Source organism: Haplochromis burtoni, unplaced genomic scaffold (assembly GCF_018398535.1).
Source record: "Haplochromis burtoni strain Fernald_Lab_line unplaced genomic scaffold, NCSU_Asbu1 Contig_159, whole genome shotgun sequence".
Classification (NCBI taxonomy): Eukaryota; Metazoa; Chordata; class Actinopteri; order Cichliformes; family Cichlidae; genus Haplochromis; species Haplochromis burtoni.
In genome coordinates, this window is record NW_024582520.1 from 1,007,314 (window position 1) to 1,030,483 (window position 23,170).

Below are 23,170 nucleotides of genomic sequence, written 5' to 3' on the forward strand. Positions count from 1 at the left end.
ATTGAATTGAATTGAATAGTTGTCACTATAGATTCTTCTGGCAGTTTTTCTTTCCTTTTTATCTTACTTATCCATGTCTTGCTCAAGCCCCATATACACTGAGTGTTTTGTGAAAAAGCAAAAGAAAATTTCAAATTCTCTCTGATCTGAACTTCCTGTGTAAATTATATATACACACTGAAACTCGTTTTTGTGGATATTTCAGCCTCAATGCATTGTGAAAAAAGTGAAGTCAATATCAGGAGATGTCTCGGTCCAGAGCTTAAGAGACTGCAAATTCACATGAGCAAAATTATGTGGCTGGTGTGAATGGCTACAATATTTGGAATTAAATATTTGCACAGATTTTACATGTCTGAAGTTTTTAAGACTGCAGAGCACACGTCATTTTTATTCTTCTCTATACTTTGTAACTCAGATCGATGCCTCTCAGCTTGCTAGTTATAACATTAACTTGCTAAATAACGAAATACTTGAATGCACAGACTTACTCGAGAAAAAAACAAAGGTCTCCCCTGTTGATGTGAATATTGTCTAGCACAGTTTACTTGAGAACATTTTCTATTTAGCAAACAGTGATTCAAAGCTTTTGCATCTAATTCCCCAAAACATCCACAGGTGCCTTGGCAACAAGCCTACTTTAGAGGTGACACATGCTAGCTACAAATGACTCACGAAAAACAAATTTGTTAGAAAAATAACAGTCGAACATGTATCACCTTGATCAGAACTTCTCAATATGACAGAAAACATACTTGGAAAAATTGCATTTGAGCTGTACTTGAAGGAAAGATGGGGGATTGACCTCTCGTGCAACCGGCCTGTAAGAAGGAAGGAAGGTGTGAGCCATAAAAGCCTCGGCTAACCCGTATGTGACAGGTAGCTCTGTAGCCCTGCCACATGCTGGGAAATAAATCCTGGATGTGTTAATTACCTCGTCTGACCCGATTCCCTTCGTGTGAATGTCTGGTGTGTGACAGACGGAGACAGCGATCTGTCACGTGGGGGCTGTGTGCTTCTGTGTGCGTGCTCCATACGTGTGTGTTTGTGGTCGTGACAGCTCTGTCAGTTATCTCTCTGCGCTGACAGACAACGTACATGTCAACCAGCAGTGCTAGCTCACACAATGATCACATCTACGTACATTTCTGTCGCTGCATCCCCCCAATCCACTCACACACACCCCTACCTAACCTGTCAATCATTTCATCTGAAATTCCCACTGCTCTAGCTTCCTTTTTGCTCCTCCCTTCTTCCTATCTTACCTTCCTCTCCCCATCCCTCCGCTCTGTCTTTCATCATTCTCTTATTTTTCTTTCCTTTTAAAGAAACTGTCTGTTGCCCTGAAACTGGGTCTTTTTCTCTCCCCTGGGTCTCCAATTTTTTTTCTCCCTCTCTCTTTCCTCTCATTGCCTCTCTGCTCTTTCTCCCTCCCACTCACATCTTGCTGATAGATGAAATGTTGAAGGCAAGGCCTGGTAGTGGGAAAAAAAGAGGAAAGTCTCTTTTAATTGTGTTGATCACTAATTAGCCAGCCTGTCTCATCTCTCTGCAGTGGATGTGGTAAAACAGGATGCCCTTTCCTGGGTCAGCAGGCCACGGGCTTATGCATAACATGTATTCACAAACACTCTCACACATTACTTTGTGCCTCTGGGATTCCAGTTTGGCTGCCAGCTTGTAGAATCCTCAGTGGGGGCTGGTGACTAAAGAAAGTTCAGGAGGGCAGAGTGAATTGGGAACTGTGCAGTAAAAGATTTTTTTTTCTAAAAATACATGGTTACGCAACGAAAATGTCCCAAAAACCTGAGGTTCACCGCCGCCCCCTTTGCTCCCCACAGACCAAACCCCTTTGATTCTAATCATTTCTGTCCCTGTTTACAGTCAGCTGTCTCCTTTTTAAATGTTTTCATACTTTAAATCACACGAATCCAGCAATCGTACGTTCTGTGGGAACGTTTGAAGATTAAAAGCTGATTTGATTGGGAGCCATCCAAAGATGCCGTAGCAGGAAATAAATGTATCCTTTCAAGTGCTTCAGTGGGTATAGCGTGTCGTAAACACTGCCTGGATTAGGAGCACAATCCCCACTGGGCTCACCTGTGTTAAAAATGAATGCACTCATGAATGAAACTAGCCAGCTAAAAGCATATGTTACATCACAGCATTAAACTCACTGGAAACAGAAATCTGAAAAAAAGGGTTGATACTGAGGAGGAAGCAGACTATTTATTGCTCATGCCTTCATTATTTGTGAGCGTCTGTGTGTGTGTGTTACGCCTTATGCCTGTATATAATGATCGTCACTCAGAATTTCATTTAATTGTATTATTTATTGTTGTTGACTCAGTCGTCCCTAAAGCTTTTCACAAAGATGACACAGGCTGTACAAAGGAGGAGTTAAATGTTTTTGGAAATACTGTTTGATTTCTTTGAAAGTATTAAGCTGGAGGCAGCCGGAGGTAATTGGATTAGCATAGCATCAGATGGACAGTCGGGGGAACATTTAGCTCTGTCCAAAGTTGGCAAATGTATCTTCCAGCACCTAATTATGTTTTTATTTTATGTATTTAAAAAAACAACGCGTAGTTTTAGGGTGACATCATTTCTTAGTGAGCATTCATGTAGAGTAACATGTCCAGCAGGGGTTTGGCTAAGGGTGGGTGGATGGAGTGGCTGAATCGTTTTTTTTAATTGGAAAAACAGGCCTGTCCTCCTCAAAGCATCATCGTAATTATCACTGACATGCAGTATGAACATATAAGCAAAGCAACAAACTGCGCGCACCATCTTCCCTCACTGATTTACTTTGGAAACTTAGACAAAAACATGATAATCATTTGCTTCACGTTGTCACAAAGCAGCCATGAATCCTAATGAATTTTAAACCACTTTTAGATATGATTTATTTTTCTAATAGATTTGTCTGATTTTCCCTGAACCATCTCTGACTGCCCCTCCAGTGCCATCCAGTTAATGTTACGTTAGTCTAACTTTCCTATATAGTCACGCTTGTTTAGAATATATATAATGTAAGTGTAGGTAGGCAAGCAGGTTGTAGGATTCCCTCCTAGCCCCACACTACTGGAGTTTGTAGTGTAGTTCTTTCAGATTTCAAAGTTTTGCAGTAAATATGTAGATATATAAATATGGACTTAAAAGAAGAGAAAGAATTGCTGTGCTAGACCTGCCACACAACAGTTCTGGCATATATAACCTTGGCTGATCAGATGTTTTCCTTTTGAACCAAACGGTGCAGGTGAGTCAGGTTTGTTAGATTTTAGAGTTTGCAAAGCGACCCAAAGACTCCTGGAATTCATTCAGAAGTTAAGTAAAAATAACAATTTAAACCCCGTGAGCTGCTCAAAGAGGCAACGAACACACTCCTCAGTTTTAAAACTGCCAGTACAAACATTTCATCCACAACTGCTACGTGTTCATAGTTAGGTATATCAGAAACTGCGTTTCCCATGTCGACGTGGAAAACTGAGTTTTGAAAAAAACCTTTTTCTTACAATTCTGAATGTTACATTTTTACTCTTACCTCAAGACTCATGTCAGGGTTTAGGTTTTTTATTTTCCTCCTCGTTTATCTGGAACTTGAGTCATTTTCACACGATATAATCACATGACTTAGCCTGCTATTTTCCTTTACCAGCTTCCCCGCTAGTCTGTTCAAAACAAAGAATTTCAGCCAATGCTCTTTGCAGCTCCAAATACTACTTGTAAGCAATACTCATTAAAAACCACTGTGGCAGGCCATGTGTCGCCTCAGAGGGGGGATGCTAACTAGCTTTTCTCTTTGTGCCTTTCCAGTCATCTGGAGTCAGAGCGCAGCGCTCTGAAGAGGAGAGAGTGGGAGAGGAGGAACCAGGAGGTCCAACAGGATGAGGACTTGTTCTCTACTGGATTCAACTTGTTTGGAGAACCCTATAAAGTAAGGTTAACTGATGGTTAACAAGTAGATAATTACTCATTTATGCTTTTTGGGATGTTATTTTAACCATTTTAGAATCACACACAAAGCTCAAAAGCTTGGTTGACTGTTGAATTTTTCTCTGTGTTGTTGGGTGACAGAGTGTTGGGAAGTCTGGTCACAGAGAAACACAGAAAACAGTGTCTGTATTTAAGGTCATTTCTGTTGTTAAACACAGTTTTTCATGTTAAATGAGAGAAATTTCAGTGGGTTTTATGCAAGTAACACTTTTCCATAGGAAGTGTATTTAAAGATAAGATAACCTTTATTAGTCCCACACATGTGAAATTTGTTTTGTTACAGCAGAAAGTGGAGAGTGCAACGTTACAGTAGCAAAAATTAAGAAAAAAAACCCCCTGGAATAGAATAAAATAATAAGTATCAGATACTGTAAACAAAGGAATAGAATAAAATACTATATACAACATAATAAAATGCAATGTTGTCAGAAAACGATAATTGCACTTGTGTGTGTTTGGTCAGCTGCAAAGTCGTTGTTGTGAAGTCTGACAGCAGCAGGAAGGAAAGATACGGTGGCCCTGAGAGGCCAAACAGACTGCAACTTAAGAAAACACCAGGAATAAGAAAAACGCTGGAAAAGCACACAAAGCACAACGGAAATAGGGAAAACAGAAATAGGAAAAAACAGATTTGCAAAAGCACAAGTGTTTCTGGGGAGACAATAACCCAACGGACCAGTTGCAGGAACCAAAACCTGCCAGGTAAGTGTGTTTTAATCTCATGATTCATATAATACTGATGACAGATTTAGGCTAATAGTTAGGCTAACACACTTACCTCTCTTTCCTCACAAAACTGATAGATCTTCCACTTATTCCACGTGTCTCCCAGCGTAATTCTTAGCATATTGGTTCCTGCAACTGGTCCGTCGCGTTATTGTCTCCCCAGAAACACTTGTGCTTTTGGAAATCTGTTTTTTCCTATTTCTGTTTTCATTCTTCCTATTCCCGTTGTGTTTTGCGTGATTTTGTAGCGTTCTCTGTACAGGTGTTGCTAAATGAGACATTAGCATGGCTCCTGCAGTAGCTAGGCACGTGTGAGCTCCAGCTCTGCGTGTCACTTATTCTAAAGTGTGAAAAAAATGTGAGAAAACATTAACACTCCTGACTTTCTCAATTGTAAATTAAAAGGCAATTCGTTCAGATTTGTAGACTGAAAAACAAAACTAATGTAAGGCTCTGAGCTGCGGCTGTGGCTGAGCTGAGACTTCGCGCCGAGTGCTCCCTCATTGCTGTTCCGGAGACAGTTTTAATACGTCGCTGTTAAGTTTTTGATTGATCTCCATGGAAGGAGAAGTGGATGTACTGGACACCAGAAATTCATTTGGGCATGGAGTGAATTTACGACATCTTAATCATGAGGACGGGCGACTCCCCTCTACAGCAGCAGCACTGCTCTGTGATTTAGCATCATATGAAACAATCAGTTGAAAGGAATTGATACGGCTAATCAGCAATTATCCAAAGATGTTTTGTACCATTCATTTTTAGTATAACCACGCTCTTCTCCAGTGGAATGAAGTTTAATGCCCTTGTGTTTAAGGTCTTGATCTTCTGAGGCGCTTCAGAGATTTTTGGGGTTTTTTTAGCAGAAAGTGAAGCAGCCACGCATGAAGTCCACGGCCACTCGAATGCCCCTGTGTATAAAATTGATTTTGGTTTGTTAACTCTCATTTGCTACCACCAAGCACTTCAACACTTGGTTATGCTGCCAAGTGTATCGACCTTGGGACAGACTGGCTTTGAATCCTGACAGAACGTGTTTAAGCGCTGCTGCGTCTGAACTCAGAGGACACAAGGTCTTCTCACTAAGACGCCGCTCGCGGTTCGGGGCCAGTGCAAAGCAAATGAGAGGTTGTTCTGATAATGAATCCAATCTTAACTGTCTTCACACTCCAACTAATTGTTTCCAGCTAATTAATGGTGCTGAGGTGAGGTCAAGATTCATGTGTGGGGAGAGTACAAAGATCAGTGCGGGCTGGTCTGTGGGAAGGAAGGCGGAAATTTTAGACACCGCCTTGCTGTCTACAATAAGTAGTTAAAAGTGTCGTGATTTGATTAATTTAATCAGTGCATTTGCTTGCTCTGCTTCCTGCTTGTATTTTTGCAGGTACTTTTAATTTTGCGGCCTGTTAAAAGGAAGCCTGTTTAATCTGAAATGTTTTTGTTTTAGATTTGGTAGATTTAAACTGTAGAAGAAGAGTGTAAATCAGAACAGTAATCCGGTGGTTCAGTCTGACGTCACTAGCCGTGTCTGGACCTAAACTCCGCTGCAGGTCCATATATCAAACGATCACTGTGGCATTACTGAGAGTTGAAAAACTGTCTAAAGTCTTTCATCTTTAATAAAATGATCAGCGTTCTGCTCTACCAGGTGTAACAATTGAGTTTAACATCCAGGCATCCATGAAAACGGAATTTATGACATTTAACGGAGTTAGAAGTTAGCAGGGAGTTAGCTCGCTAGCTTCTATCTAAATACAATATAGCATGTCCTGACTGCGGGGTTTTGGAAACAAATTAAAACGTACAGCTCTGCTATCACTTCCAACATAAATGAAGACAGAAAACTAAACAGCAGTGACGTTTGTAGGGTTACTGAAGTTGGGCTAGCTGGTATATAATGATGTGCTACGTGACCGCTAGCGACACAGCTATGTTAGCATAATATGAACAAGCTAACTTTTTTTCCACTCGATAAAAGTTATCGTGAGTGTTCTCGGTGGTCAGGAACAAATGTAATCGCATGGCAGGATGCTGTAAAAGGACCAAACTTCAGCCAGGAGAACAACTGAGATAATCCATCCACAATACGAGGTTAGTCATTCATATACTGCTGCATGGGCTGGACTGTAGTTACATCCTAAGGTTTTAAAAACAGCTTAAATAAATGATTAGCGGTAATAAAAGCCGAGGGAGGTCAACAGTGATCACTGACTGTTTTAGGAGCTTTTTGAGATCAAATAGAAGAAAATACATAACATTAAACATGTTAACAACACAAAAGCCATATTAAACGCAGACTACTTTTGGCCCGGAAGTAGGATTCCTCACGTCATCACTTAATGACCGGATACCATACATTTCATCAGCTATATATAGTTCTTCACTTTAAAGGTCCCACAAGAATATGGCTTTGAATTTTCAGTGCAAAATACTGCACAGATATCCCTGGATTTGACTCTTTTCCAAGATGTCTTGGTGTCTGTAGCTTTTCTTTCTTTCTTTTTTTATCTGTAGCTTTAAGCTAAATATGCAGCTTCTGCCTGTGGCCCTCTCCAGAACAGTGTCATTGTTGGCACTCTGTTCAGTGAGTGGCTGAGGCACAGCACATTCACTGCATGGTAGCTGACATAGATATGAACGAGACGTTCTTTCACTCCTAAACGGGCATTCACACTGTAAGCGACAAGCATCAATCAGAGACCACAGAAAGTCAATGAAACTGCAACTGGCAATAGGTGACGGAGCGGGTGGGTTGTGAGTTAAACTTTTCTCAATTTCAAGCTAAAGAGATGACCAATGTGAGCAAAGGATACTGTTGATTAACATATCAGGTTAGGCTACCTAAGCAAATTCAGCCTGTACGGTCTGCTAGTGACCAACCTTCATCTTCATGCTCGAGCATAGAAAAACTCTTAAAATTCAATTTTTAAGTATTAAAGTTGTTATAAATATTGTTTTTCTATAAATATTTCTCATGGTCCAGGGTCATTTGAGTTTTCTTGTATTTTAATATTATTTTGTATTATTTAGGCTTAAGTTCATTGAGTTAGCCTTGAGGTTATTCTATATTGCCTAGGTTCCCCTGTTATAGCTCATTGTTTATTAAATTCCCCTTGTGTCTCATTCCATGTCTTCCCCATCTGTCATGTGTGTTCTCCCCAGCCTGTCATGTCCTCTGTATTTGTTTCTTACTTATACCCGTGTCCCATCTCCTGTTTCTATTTTCCCTGATGTTATGTTAAGCATGTGTGTCTTAGGTCTGCGTCTCTCTGCTGAAGTTGAAAATGGCTGTCCCACAGTTTGCTACTTTTTTCTTCTGATTTATTTAACACACAAACATTTCATTTTTCAATGCTGGCTTTACTTCATACTGGCTTAAACAGCGCCAGCGCGACCTTGCTGCACTTCATCTGTGTGAATGTGCTGAACTGCAGCCTATAGATCAGTATCATCACTTTATGATCATCATGTATACAATTTGTAGAACTTTAGTAATTCCAGGCTCCACTCGCCTTCATTTTTACTTTTTTTTTTGTCCACCACCAGTCTCTGTTTTCTCTCTGTACCTGCGTATCTCCCGTTTGTCCATCACTCTGCCTCTGTCTTTTCTCTCTCCAGTATTCATTCTCTCTGTCAGCTATTAGCTAATCCCTCTTCTAATCCTGTTAAAGAGTGTTATGCCGTTAGCAGCTATTTGGGATGATCTATTCATACACACACACACATTCATACGCACATAGGTATTCATCCTCTCCTTCTCCTCTGTTTTCCATTTTGCCTCTCTGTAAATGTGTTTTCTGTTCCTCTTCAGCCACCAGATCTTTTATTCATGAGCCCGAGATGGAGAAGAGATGGGCTAATTTATTCACAGCTAACTTCACGGTGTGTAGTGTTTGCGTGCCAGTGTGTGAGTGTGCGCACACAGAAATTACATCTGTTCAGATTATTTGAATGCAATTCTGTCCTTTTTTGCGTTAATCTTTTGTAAATAAGGCTTGATTCTTTGCCCTGTTTAATTTCGGTATTTCCATGGTTTTCCTGCTTTGTTAGAGTCTAAAACTGAAGGATACAGTGAAGTGACGAAGAGATGAATGGTCCTTCCACTCGCATAGGTTCGAGTTGACGCTTTTTGTGACACACACAATCATAAGAATCAGTTCTATTAACCTCTATATTGGTGTAACCAGAGATGTTCAGTAAAGATGGTTGGGTGCTGGTTATTCATTGGTCCTGTGTAAAGCTGTAGGAGTGTACCATGTGTGACACCAGGGGACAGTGTTAAAATATGTGCAACCACCATAAATGAGCTACTCTTGTTGCTGGTTAGCTTAGACTTTAAAGATGCTTAAATGTGCTCGCTTAGAGCCTGTGTTATCTGGAAAGATGGAAGTCACGTTTTTTCTTTTTCCTTTTCTGCCAATAGCTTTTCAACCAATGAGCATTTTACCTACCTACGGAGTAGGGCTGCCACAAACGATTATTTTGATAGTCGACTAGTCACCGATTATTTTTGCGATTAGTCGACTAATCAGATCATCATCCACTGGACGTAAAACGTACAGCTTATTGCACCAGCAGCATCTGCTCTTATATAACTATCATTAGCTTACAGCTTTAAGTGTTTAAGATCTGTGCTAACTAAAAATAAAGAAAAGATGATAGTTTATTAAACTTCACCGAAACAATCTGCAAATTTCATTAAAATTTAATAAACTCCTTGCTATCTAAAATATAACAGGACACCGGAGTAAATTCTCGAGCATCTCACACTTCTGATAATCAGCTGTCTGCTTGACGTTTATTCAGTTGTGTAGAAACTATAACTTTAATCTCAGCCAAACCGATTCACTCAGGAACAAATAAAATACTGAAAAAAGCCAAACAATAACATTTTTAAGTTATCTAAGTGACTTATATATCATGTTTAACCTGAGTAGCGAAAGACGGCGGTGGGTTTGAAAACAATTTGCCGGGAGTCCGGTGCTCTCACGGCGCTAGTGAGCCTAGCCCCCGGCTAGCTATCGAGCTAGTGGGTAACAGACGTCTCCGAAAACGTCGGAGCGCTTTTGAAAATATGTGGTGTCTTGATAAACTAAGCAGATATTTGAGGTTTACACAGCTACATTCTCCCTGAAAATATGTTAAACGTTTATTTTGTGACCCAGAAAAAATAATAAGAGTAACATTAAAACTAACTAGCTGCCGCCATTGTTGGAAACTGAGCTGGGCTGCGCTATGAATTCTGGGACACAGCTTCTTCTTCTTCGGGGTTTAACGGCAGCTGGCATCCTTGTACATGCAGTGCTGCCATCTTCTGTTTCAGTCCGTTATTACACTCTTAAATCCTACTACTCATCCCAGCGTCTTTTGTGATCTTACAAAGCTTCAAACGACGCGTCGACTATTAAATCAGTCGTCGACAATTTTGATAGTCGACGTAATCGTGACTAGTCGACTAATCGTGGCAGCCCTACTACGGAGCACCATCCCCACTGGGCTACACATTGTTGGTATTTTGGTGAACTGCCAGTACAGCACATATAATTACTTCTGATCCAAGCTGTCCAATCAGGACATTTGGCTGAATCTGAGCAGAGTATAGCTCTGGCAGACATACATGCCCATGACAAAACATGGTCTCCACTGTGTTTGACACATGATGTGGGGCGCTTTCAGATTGTGAAGCGTTCCTTTCCTTCTCCATACTTTTTTTGTCCCATCATTAAGCTACAAGTTAGCATCAGTTTCATCTTTCCAAAGACTATTTTCAGAAATTGCTTGAAATGTATTTTTCACAAAAGTATAATCTGGTCTTGAGTGTTGCACCAACAGTTTGCACCTTGTTGTAAACTGTCTGTCTTTCCATTTATGACGGTGTGTCTACATTGTTGCCTTTGACAGTGATAAACCTACCTCTTTGAGGCTGTTCCTGGATATATTTGGTAAAGTTATCTTCTGTGGTCCTTAGTGCCTTTTGATGATGCTGACCTTCTTCATTTTCCAGAAGCCCAGCGTGATTTGGCTCCTCTTAGAGTTTGTTGGATGATCGGATTTTTAAGCCACTTTTGAGCTTCTCAAAAAAGTATAAAAATATCTATAATTTCTAAACAGCCCATGCAATACTTTTGTCAAACCCAAACAGTCTGCATTTCAATCATATATGTACAGTTTGATTTTACAAAAAATGTCATTGTCCAGATAATTATGGACCTCGCAGGGTTTTTACTTTTCCTGTTCTTGTTGTTGGTGATTTTAGTTAGTAATAGTTTAGCCTGATTTTTGTGTAACTGGTCAGAATAAAAAAGGAGAAAGTTGGCTCTGCCTGCGTCATAAACTATTGTCAAACCAGTGATGATTAGAAAAAGGGGGGCATCACAGTATAGCAATTATTATCAAATGGTACTTACACGGCCCTCTATTAGAGCAAATACTGGGGTGGTGTTATACTAATTTGTAATGTTGTGAAGTGGCACACACACTTGCGCACGCATGCGCACAAGCACTTACAATTCCCTCTTCAGCAATAAGACCTCTCCATGGATCATTGCATGTTATTACAGTATTATGTGGTTATTGACTGAAGCTGTTAGCATTGGAAAAACAAAACCACACAACATGTAGCCAAGAGTCTGACATTACTGAGGAGAATAAAGGATATAAGGAAACCTCACACAGATTATAGATATAGATATAGATACATAATTATATATTTGTTTTGCACTCCAATACTGGTACTATGACCTTCACCTTACATATTCATTATTCACAAATTCATTAAGCTCTTCAAATAAAGCAGTTTCACCTTGGCTCAAAAATTAGAATAAGGTTGTTTTCAACCTCACATTTATTTGACACTACCTTTTAATGTTAGCACAGGGCTGATTAGACGAGTGCAGGCTGTCAACTACCTGAGAAAATCTGTTGAGCAAACCTCAACACTGTTGTACAATAAAATTACAGGGCCACACTCGACATTGATCTCATTCAGTGTTTCCATTGTTCATCATTCGTCTGCAGCTCATGATGAAATGTCACACGTAAATTATAGGCTGGAGATCTTGCATAATTCAGACTTGATTCATGATTAATATTTGCTACACAATTTGTAACTCTGGTAGAAAAAGGAAATGTCAATGGATAGGATAAAAATCTACTGGCCTTCACTTTTTCCCTGCTCCTCTTTCCTGGCGTTTTGCAAGAATCCGGTTCCTAAAATAGAAGCGCTGAAACCGCTGCTGATTACCCGTGTCCTTTTTAAAATGCCAGATGATCAAATCGTGCAGTTTGATCATTAAAGAATCTGTCAATGACTGAAACCAAAGGTACTGCTGAGCTATTCTGAGGAACATCTCCATGTTACCAGGTAGAAGCTAAAGAGCTTTACCTTCATATATCAGTAAAACGTGCACTGTCCTCCAAGCCATTAATGCCTGAGAATCTGGGGTCAGGCTAATAATGATTCCTGCCCCATTAATTTTACTACTCCAGCCTGGACTGGACCCTCTTATGGGTGGCATGTATTTAATTAATCATCTCATCCTGATGTCTGGTCAGTGGTCACCCTATCTATCTCTCACTGTTCTTTTCCAGATGAGTAAAGAGGGCTTTTCATCAAACCTGTAAAAAAAGGAAGAATGGAAGGCTTAATTAATATCTCCCTTCCCCCTTGTCTTTTTTGTCTTCCTTCTCTCCTCTCAGACTAATAAAGGTGATGCATTGGCCAATCGTGTCCAAAACACGCTGGGCTCGTATGAAGAAATGAAAGACCTGTTAACCAGCCATTCCAACCAGAGCCACTTGGTGGGAATCCCCAAAGGAACAACAGCGAACAGCAACCTGCAGCAAGCCCCGACCACGTCAGCGACAGAGAGACCCGCCATAGAGCCATCCCAGCTTTTTAACGAAGCCCTGAGAGGAGGAGCAGGTGGAGGAGGAGGAGGTGGAGGAGGAGGAGCAGAGACAGGTGGGGACAAGAAGACAGGGAATACACCCTCTTCCTCTACAGCTTCAATGCAACCACCCCCTTCAACCACATCCTCATCAACAGCAATCCCACATCAGAACTCCAAAAAGTCCCGGAGCTCCATGGACTGGTCAAGGGGAGGCCACGGACAGAGCACCCAGGGGACAGGCCTTGTTGTGGGGTTAGGACAGAATGGGCAGGGGCAGGTGACAGCAGGAGCTACCACCAGCAGAGGGAAAATGTCTTTGTTGGATGAGCAGCAAAGACATGACGAGCTGTTCAGCTCACTCAAAGATGAACTTGGTCTAAAAGAAGATTCAAGCCCTTCTTCTTCCTCATCATCTTCCTCTTCCTCTTCTTCTAGAAGGCACTCATCCCACCCAGCCAAAACCCACCCACTCGCCGGTAAGTCGGCAAAAAAAAAAAAAGCTGTAAAAGAAGACGTTTGGTTGTTTAACTTTCACATCTGCACTCTAAGAAAAATATCATGTAGACAGGCTAGCATGTCTACATGATATCATGCGTAGCAGGGTTTCTAGCAGTGAAGGTGATAAGTATCCACCTGCTATAATGCTAGATGCTCAGTTAGTGCAAATTATACACAAGTCAAAGTTAGTTGATAAAAGGAGCGCAGGAATGCACATTTATAAAAATTGATGTCAGCTGCTTAAACTGACTTTTGATGGACCGTCTGCGAATTCCCTGCCTCGCTCTCTCTGCACTATAGTCAACGTATTTATTTAACGTATTTATGTTTCTGCAGCAGCTCGTTCCCGTTCGGAGGAAAACACTCACCTTAATAAGAGCTTGTGCTGAATGGGCGGCTGCAAAGGGTCACGGCTGCTTCACATTGCATCCAAAGTAGTTTAGGAGTATTGGTGCCATCACGTACATGCAAATGGCAACATTTACTTGATTCTTTAGTCTCTTTTTTAGCTTATCTACATTTGTTTCAAGCTGTGATTTTACATGCAAAAATGGCTAATAGGTAGGCTAATAAGATGCACGAGCTAATATTAGAGTTTATTTTTTTTAAATGGTTCGTTAACTTAGGCCCAGCAGGCCAATGGGTTTGTATTATATGGTAAAAGTAGTGCTGACAATTGTTAAAACAGTTTGTTCAAATTCAACCTAGTTGTCTCGCCCCCACTACAACCTTTATGCTAACCTCAGCTAATACAATCCTAGGTTTAGCTTCATCTTTGGCTTAAATAGGAAAGTGGGATCACACCTCACCTACCTCTCAGAAAGTCCTTAATTCCAGGTGTCATCTGGTAAAAAGTCTCTTTAATCTGTTTCTTTGTTATTTGCTTGAGCCATGAGCACAGATGAATCATTTGAATGAATAATTTCAGCAACAAACACACTCGGTCACCTTTTTGGGGAATTCATGAAAATTGACATCTGCATTCTATGATAACCACATCTTGCATTTGATTTCAGAAGCACGTTGAACACATCATTTGCTTTGATTGTGATTGGTTACATCCATCTGGGAGAGGTTCAGCATTTCAACCTTCATTAAGTTTTGCCAGCAGAGAGTTAAGCAACGCTGTGTTATAACAGGTGTTTCTTTGGTTAGTCTTGACTTTTGATTGTTGTGTTCTTTTTTTTTTTACAGATGGTGGCAACTTTCGATCTACTGCCATGGATGGTGGCCACTTTAAGTCTTCCACTAATGCAGAAAATGGTGGATATTTTAAATCCTCCCCATTTGAAAGTGAGACAGGCTCCCACCTCTGTACATCGTCCTCCCCGTTGGCTTCCACATCAGTTCTGACAACACCCACTCCAGGTCTAACCACGCCCACATCTGGATTGACCACGCCTACATTCCCACCTGGTAGCCTATCAGGGAAGCCGATAGCTGTACAGCAGAAGCCTACGGCGTATGTTCGACCAATGGATGGCCAAGACCAGGCGCCTAGTGACTCTCCCCAACTTAAACCCCCTCTAGTGGCCACAGAGGGATTTAACAGCAGTCAGGCTTATGGAGGAAACTCTGGAAATGCGAAGAGTAAACTGCCCAAGCTGAGTCTCAACCACACAGGAGAGGTAAGAGAAGAATTACTGGAACGTGTTTTCCATATCTATATTAAACCAATGTGAAATAAGTGGTCTTCACTGAATTAGTCTAAAACAGAAAATAAAATTTCAGTCCTTTAAATTATTCCTGATCATACTATATAAGCCATCAGTTCACTTTACATAGAACTAGGAAATGTAATTGTGTACATATTCTGCAAATCCGTAGCATTTGGGGCTAGGTTACTTGAGGTTTAACCCATGTTAAGTTGGTTCAGTCCTCACCAGTGTTGGTCAAGTTACTTGAAAAAAGTAATCAGTAACTAATTACTTCCCCCAAAAAGTAATCCCGTTACTTTACTGATTACTTATTTTCAAAAGTAATTAATTACTTAGTTACTTTTTAAAAACACGATTTACAACCTGAATAGGTGATAAAGCAATAGATCTTTCAGCCCAATTCTACTTTTTACTTCCGGAGCAGGTTATGTTCAAGATAACAAACCAACACAAAAACCAGTTTTGTGGAAAAAAGTGTCAGTATTCCTAATTTCCTCCTTGAAGAGGATCCATGTGAAATGTAGGATCGTATAGCAACTGTTTCCCCGTGTGATCTTTAAGCAAGTTCAAGGAGTTTAACTGCTGTATAAAATAAACGCTTAGGACACCTAAATATTGCTACATATTAACGTCATATAAAATTATGTTAGCCTCCTTACCAGTTTGAATTTCTTGCCGTTTAACTGCACCTCAAATAAAACAGGTGAAAGGTCTTAGTCACTACAGCACAACCTTAAACGTATCACTGATGCTCTAATAATGGTGTTAAAATTACAGTCAAACGTTATGTTGTCTTAATGACAACAAGATTAATTGAACAACAGTGATTCACAGCAACATGGTGACTATACAGCAGCATTAGGGCCACAGAAGGCAGAGGAAATAAATAAATACGTGTCTGAATGACAGATTCATGCCAAAGAATGGAAACATAGTTTTTTGCAGTCAGTGCCATATTGTTTCACTTTTCAAGGTTAAAATGGAAAGAAATTCCTATTTTTGAACTCAATAACTCATTTTTCTTAACTTACAATTGAATCTCGTACATTTCCCACTTTAAGCCATAAATGTCCACAGTTTCTGTCTTACATTTGCCGTTTTAATCAAACCTTTTTCTTTTAAAATGATCACTTTAACCTAATACATTTTCTCTTAAATGTGTCAATTTTTTAATGCAAATTTACAATTTTAATCTTGTAAATTTGAAATCAGTAAGTTTGCAAATATTTTTCTCATAAAATTGTCACTTTTTTCCTTTCATCTTTAATCTTTGAAATTTGCCCTGTATTTCTGGAAAATGTACAACTTTAATAACCACCTTTGTATAATCACTGTCACGGCGACTGAAGCCAGCAGACCATATCCTGTTTATGCTGAACTTTGTAGCAACATACAAAAATTTTAAACTAGTAAATCACATGGATGCAATGCTGTTTAACAAGTTTTCATTTAATCAAGCCAAAGACTAGAAAATATGGTGAAGCAAATCTTCCCTTTGGCTTCACCTGCACAAGTGCCGAGGTAGGTCTCCCTGCAGAATTGGTTTTCCCTTCGTTGGGAGCAGTGCTGGACTCTTCAAATCACAGACAAACAGGATCCCACATTCTTGATTTTTAGTTCACAAACACTTGTTGTAATGACTAACTACTCCTGACATTTTGGAGATATTAGCTCTTTATACAGAAAAGTTACAGCGGGATACAAATAACATCAGGCTGATCCTGCCACGATTTGTCTAAATCACAGACAAACAGGATCCCACAGCTGTTTATGTTTTTAAACCCATTTTGCACAGAGAGACATTTTTGAAAAATGTATTGACAGCAATGTTGAATATTATTACACAGGAAAAAAACAACTACATGTAAAATAATTACACCGTGACGCCTCTGCCTTTGTAAATAGAGGGACAGTAACTGCGTGTTTATATGTAAGCCTGTAAATACTGCAGATAGAGACAAAATACTGTTAATCTGACAATCTGCCATTCTGCAATTCATCTCACGTAAACAATAACGTGGCGCACAGCGTGACATGAAAAAGGCACATACCTTTGGCGTTGCGTGACGAACTCTGTATTCCTCTCCACACATAAACGCAAAAGAGGAGTTTTTAAAAATCTCAGTTTTCAGTGATTCGAAACGCCGTTTACGTGTGGACGAAACAGCTGCATTTTCAAAATAACCGTGTAGGTGCGGACGTAGCGTAAAAGAGTTAGTGGTTTATTTTCTTACTACCTGAAATTTATTGCAGATCACTTGTATTTGCTTAATTGTTTACTAAATGTTTGAGGTGTGAAATAAACCGCAATGGAGCAAAATATGGGTGTGTGTGGTTGGAGGATGTGTTTGTGCGTGTGCGGGGGGGATTTTTCTTGTAAAATAAAGGGGGGCCCAGCAAAAATACTTTGGGAACCACTGTATTAGACAAATACTGATGCTAACTGTAAAATAAGTTATCACACTAATGGCTCTATACCGCAGCACTACTTGTCCTGGAGAGTGTATAGTAAAATAGACCCCTCCTAACTTGACACATAAAATTATTCATGAGCATCTGTGTGAGACCGTTAACAGCGACACATACTGTCATTTTGCTTCTGATGTCATGAGCCTGAGTGCGTGTTTGCAATTTTTGATTACATTCCAGTCTCCTGTAATATTTCCTTAAATATTATCTCGGTGAATATTCACACTGGCTAATTGTCCCGACAAAACCAGAATCTCTCGCTCGCTCGCCTTCTCCAAACAGAACCAGGACTTGATGATGATGTGCATGTGTCTCTGTGTGTGTGTGTGCGCGTGTGCGTGCTATGTGAAACTAGTAGTTGACAGGCGAGTAGTCATCCATATCGAGCAAGCCAGCTGTTCCTCTGCTTTGATAGAGCTGGTGTGTGTCTGTGTGTGTGTGCGTGTGTGTGTGTGTGTCTGTGTGTGTGTGTGTGTGTGTGTGTGTGTGTGTGTGTGTGTGTGTGTGTGTTCAGGACTGCAAATGAGCCCAAGATGGAGCTTTGAGCATATGGCACAGAGAAGGAGAAAGCAGGGGGAGAGAAGGAGGGAATTAAAATATACTTTCGACACTTTCTTATGGCTGCTGAGAGAGAGCGAGAGAGAGAGTACATTCATGGCCATGAGTGTTTCTTTCACTTTGTTTTCTCCCACACATCCATGGATGCTCTGTTATCGCCTGCTCGCTGTTTAGTTTTTTCTTTTTGTTTTTTTTTTGTTTTTCACTCCTCTCATATTTATCCTGACGAGAGTTTATTGGAAGCAGAATGCAAACTCAATACGAACCGAGAGGGGGGAGTGGGGGTGAGGGGTGACACAAGAGGAAAAAAGGGGAGACTGATGATGTGAAGCGCGGGGCGGCGGAGGGAGGGAAGGAGGGTGGGCAGAAAGAGGAAAGAGGGGATAGAGAAAGACAATGACTGACTGATTACAGCACCTTATCATCGCTGTATTTGTTCTGGTTAGATGAGTTATTGGATGCGTTCTGCAGCTTAAACAGCAAAATAGCAGCAAATCAGAGGACTGAACCAAAAAGCAAATGAAAGACTCGAAGAATCCCGCTGCTCATTTCATGCCAGCAAGCGAGGGGGGGGAAAGATGTCCGTTTTGGTGCCTTTTGATTGGTGTACGAACCGAAACTTTGGCTACAGTGTAGCAGCAGAATCTTTAATGTGTTTCCAGTGAAAGAGATCCTTAAAGCTGATTTTTCATGGAACAGTTTTCAAATGAGTTCAGGTGTAATGAATGTGTTGGAAATCCTCGATATTAGAGTCATGGCTGTGTTGTTGAGTGTGTGCAATAAACCTTTAAACTGCTTTGGAAGTGTTCTGTTAGCACTATAGAGTTATCGATCAGCGCGCTTTATCTCCAAGTGCACTCGGACGCGCACGCGTGTGTTTGTGAGCGAGCGAAAGATCGAGAGAGATAGAAAGAGAGAGAGCGAGAGTAAGCAGAGAGAGGGAGAGAGAGACAGAGAGAGTGATAACACTATTGATCTGTTCCTAACAGTTACAGTAGGCTTAAATCTACCTCTGGTCGCACACACACATGCTGTTAGTTGTTGTCAGCAGCTCACAGCGAGGCGCTGCATGGTTTCACTTTGGATTGATCCGCTTTGAGATATTGTTACGTTGAGTCATTACTGCTGTAGCCTCATCACGTAAACATGCAGCCAAATAGCAGCCAACAATAACATAACAAACCGCTCAGAGTTCAAGTTACGAAGTTACGATTCACGCGACGTGACAGGTTTTCAAACATACATAGAAAGATTTTTACTAAGCATAAAGACTGCGGGCTACTCTGGTGTCCCGTCTCACATGGAAATAAACTATGACAGAGGAGCCTGCGTTCAAACTGTCACCTGTGTCCATATATGTATATATTAAATATAGCTCTACACATTGGGCTACTTTCACAGGCTGCGAAGCAGTTTGCACAATTACAAGCATACTGTAAGCTCACAACGTGCTCATTCAGAAATGCTGACACATCACCTGCTGCAGTCCCGAATGTTTGCGTCAGACTCTCTGGAGAGGCAGCTAAATGATACCAAAGACTGCTGCAATGGCGCCGCGTCGAGCCTGCCGGGAGGGGAAAGTTGAGATGAGAAGGGTTGGTGGCTGCGTAGCTGATTGGCTGTGACTGAACTTTTGAGATTGTGTGCTAGTAAACGGCTTTCTGTATGGACGCAGCTTTAATGGGAGACTACTCTGCTGGGACAGATTTGACTTGTCCCAGGAGATAAGGAGGGAAATACGAAGGTAATGGCTGCAGGCCCATTTGCCACCCACTTAGCTGCGCTAAAATTTGATTGAAACTTGTTAAATTTACACAAAAAACAGCTCGATAAACGCAGTAAAGTGATACACAGGGACACCTTTGCAGGGCTAAACACCCTATTTTAAACCACAAGCATCTGGTGGTTCACGCTCCAGTCACACAAAGAAAAACAGTGACTGGAGACAGCAGCACAACCAAAGTGACAAAGTGACTGTGTGCAGTGAACTCGCAGCCATATTTCCTTTGAACTGCTTGCTTCAAAGACGTGGAGCAGGTGTGCGAGCGCTCAGTCGGTTGTCTTCGAAGCAATTTGGTGCCTCAAGATGGCGACAAAACAGCCATCATAAAAGCTGTTTATTTTTATTTGTTTAAACCAACAGATTCTTCTTTGATAACACTAAACAGGAAAATTTATTGCACTGACTTTTCATTTGAAGGCACCTTTAAAACCTTCGTCCTTAATAATTCCCCTGCATGTGCAGTTTCCCGTTGGCTCACTATCCTTAAACAAAAACACTATCGTATTTAGGAAAGAATTGTCTTCTCTCCTCAAAAACCACTCAAGCTGTCACGGCGCTCTTAGTGACATTCAGCTGCTTCCAGTCTGCATTCTCGTTCGGGTAAACAATGTTCAAGTCAAGTGGATACACAAGTGCGTCTGTGAGGCCCTGCAAGCAAGACTGCAAGAAGGTAAACATGGAGGTGACAGGTGACATTTCCAACAGCACTGTGACAACTTTCATTTACATGTAGTTCAAAGTATGGCGCTGATGTAATTTCACACTGATTTGAAGGCCTGCTGTGGTGTTTCCGTGAGGCGCGTGTGGCGGTGCACGCGGCGCCTCGCCGCTAATGTAGCGGTAAATAAGAAGCAGGGTAGACTAAGACCTCCAGTCAGTAATCACTGCGAGGCTAACACCAACCAAATCAATTCGGCTCTCAGAGAATGCATTCATTTATGCCTTTTTGGATGAAAAGATTCTGCCTTTATATAACACAGTGGCTTGATAAAAGGAGCGCGGGAATGCACATTTATAAAAATTGATGTCAGCCCGAGAAGCTGCTTAAACTGACTTTTGATGGACCGTCTGCGACATCCCTGCCTCGCTCTCTCTCTGCACTACAGTCAACGTTCTTTATGTTTCTGCAGCAGCTCGTTCCCGATCGGAGGAAAACACTCACCCCAATGTGCTCTCGTGCTGAATGGGCCACAGCAAAGGGTCACGGCCGCATCCAAAGCAGTTGAGGAGTGTGGGTGCCATCGAGTCCACATCGAGATGGGATACTCTGCGTTTAATAACAGAAATTAAATTTTTTTAAATTTTCAAATATCAATCTTCACAGCACAAGTGCAGGGAGTTTATGATTATCCTAAAAATGCTGTCACTCGTGCTTTCACGTATCAAAACTCTTGATAATCTTGAACAAAACGATATTTTTCAGCAAAGTGAAAAGAGTCAAATCATCCCCCGAGAGGTAACCTGGAACATTTAGACGCTGCATTTAGATCCTGCTGGTAACTTATCAAATCTATCACATTATGTAACCCCACAGTCATAATTCATGACTGCTCCTAAAATGGGTTCATGTATCACATAGTGAACGTTGAGGTGTTGGCCAAAAAAACAAAAAAGAACTATGACTGTTTGAAAATGTTGACACCATCATTTCGACCCCATAGAGCAGCGGTGGGCAACTCCAGGCCTCGAGGGCCGGTGTCCTGCAGATTTTAGATCTATCCCCGATCAAACACAGCTGATTCAAATGTCTAAATGACCTCCTCAACATGTCCTGAAGTTCTCCAGAGGCCTGGTAACAAACTAATCATGTGATTCAGGTGTGTTGACCCAGGGTGAGATCTAAAACCTGCAGGACACCGGCCCTCGAGGACTGGAGTTTCCCACCCCTGCCATAGAGATTAATGTAAATCCCTGTTTGCCAAAACATACAGGTTACACACATTTAGATACAAAGACGGCTACAGCATGAGCCAGAGAGGCCAGATGGGTGAAATCTGGAGTAGATCAGATGGACTGGACGGGCTGCAGACTGAGACAGAGCGGTGTGAATCGTGGATGAGAGAGGTCTGGCTGAAAGAGCAGGCAGATGTGGACGAAATTATAAAGTGTCGCTGTTGCGCTTTTGCAAGAATGAATATATTAAATTAAATTAACGTGTTTCTTATTTTGCTGTAGCCAACTGTGAAGTCGATTGTGAAATGTAGGCACGTGACCGGCTCAATCTGTTTCACAGTGAGCGCTCTGTTTTTAATACCTTCTTTAATTTAGCTTAACTGAATATGACTCATTGTTTTAAAAGAACAACAATTCCATACTTTTCTTCTTCTACTAAAACTTAATTGTCTACATGTGTCAGGTAGTGTGTTGTTTGTACTGAATTATAAACTATACATACCTCTACAATCAGTAATGAAATCATCTAAATCGTTTTAAAACTAATTAAATCCCTAAAATTTAAAACATTACTTACAAATCTTACTTATAATTATAGCAATTAGATGGAAATTAATAACTGAACTTCTTCAAGAATTGACATCTGTGCCGTCACTGCTGTTGCTGCAGGACGAGGTCAAAATGACCCCGCTGGTGGATCTCGTGTTGTAAAACTGGTGTGTGTTACTGTCATATGCCAATTTGCATATTAATTTGCTACGTTAAGCATCTTTGAGGAAGATAAGCCGGTGCGATTCAGCAGCAGCTGTGCTGATTTATTAGCAAGTGTTTGTGGAGTCATTGTACTAAAATCCCCCTGCTATGGGTAGAAATGGTTGTTGTGTCGACATTAAGCTTTAGCTGTGGTGGTTTACATGTAGCTTTTCTTACCAATCTGAACAGCACTTATCCGCCTCTCTAAAGCAAGGGGACATTTTTAAAGCTGCGCTTAACGATCTGACTGCCCTCATTAAGTTTCCACAATAAACCCACATTACTCGACTGTTCCAGTGTTTCAAACACGAGGACAACAGAGTCTGTGATTGGCTGCTGAATACAGTGGAGCTGTTAAAGGCCCCTAGTATTTTCTTCAGGAGTGGGTGCAGACCAAAACAGAGGTAAAAAAGAAAAAAGCAAGTTAAAGCGTGAACATAAAGGCAAATAGAGTATGCACGTGTGTGTATGCGGGAAGCAACTGGCATCCACAGACCAGAAAATGAGTGACATCTGGGCAACAAAGAGCAAAATAACTGCCAGCAATGTGAAGTAATTAGGTTGCTCATCTTTTAGTCGGCTGACTGAAGCGACTACAAGCGAGTGTGTAGGAGACCGTTGACTGAAACATGATGGGATAATAAATACAGTGGTCCCTCATTTATTGCTGGAGTTATGCTCTAAAAATAACCCGCGACAGGTGAAATCTGTGAAGTAGCCAGCTTTATTTTTTACAATTTTAATAGAAGTTTTAAGGCTGTAAAACCCCTCACTACACATTTTATACACTTTTCAAACCTTCGTAGAAAAATAAGTCCAGTATTATAGAATGAAACCAAAGATCAAACCCTGTTTTCGGGTCCAGAACATGAGAATAGAGCAGCTGCGAGAGAATTCAACATTAATGAATCAAAGGTACGGGAGCAGAGAAAGCAAGAAGAATG

The 23,170-nt window shown here is 40.9% G+C and overlaps 1 protein-coding gene across 2 annotated transcripts in view; it reads left to right on the forward strand.

Moving 5' to 3' along the window:
* Positions 1–23,170, forward strand: part of aff2 (AF4/FMR2 family, member 2) — a 213,120-nt gene that overhangs the window by 51,758 nt on the left and 138,192 nt on the right. For both annotated transcript variants that reach the window (XM_042225097.1, XM_042225096.1), the window contains exons 2-4: positions 3,817–3,937; positions 12,421–13,090; positions 14,307–14,740. In XM_042225097.1, coding sequence (XP_042081031.1) covers positions 3,817–3,937; positions 12,421–13,090; positions 14,307–14,740 — 1,225 coding nt within the window. The remainder of the gene's footprint in view (positions 1–3,816; positions 3,938–12,420; positions 13,091–14,306; positions 14,741–23,170) is intronic.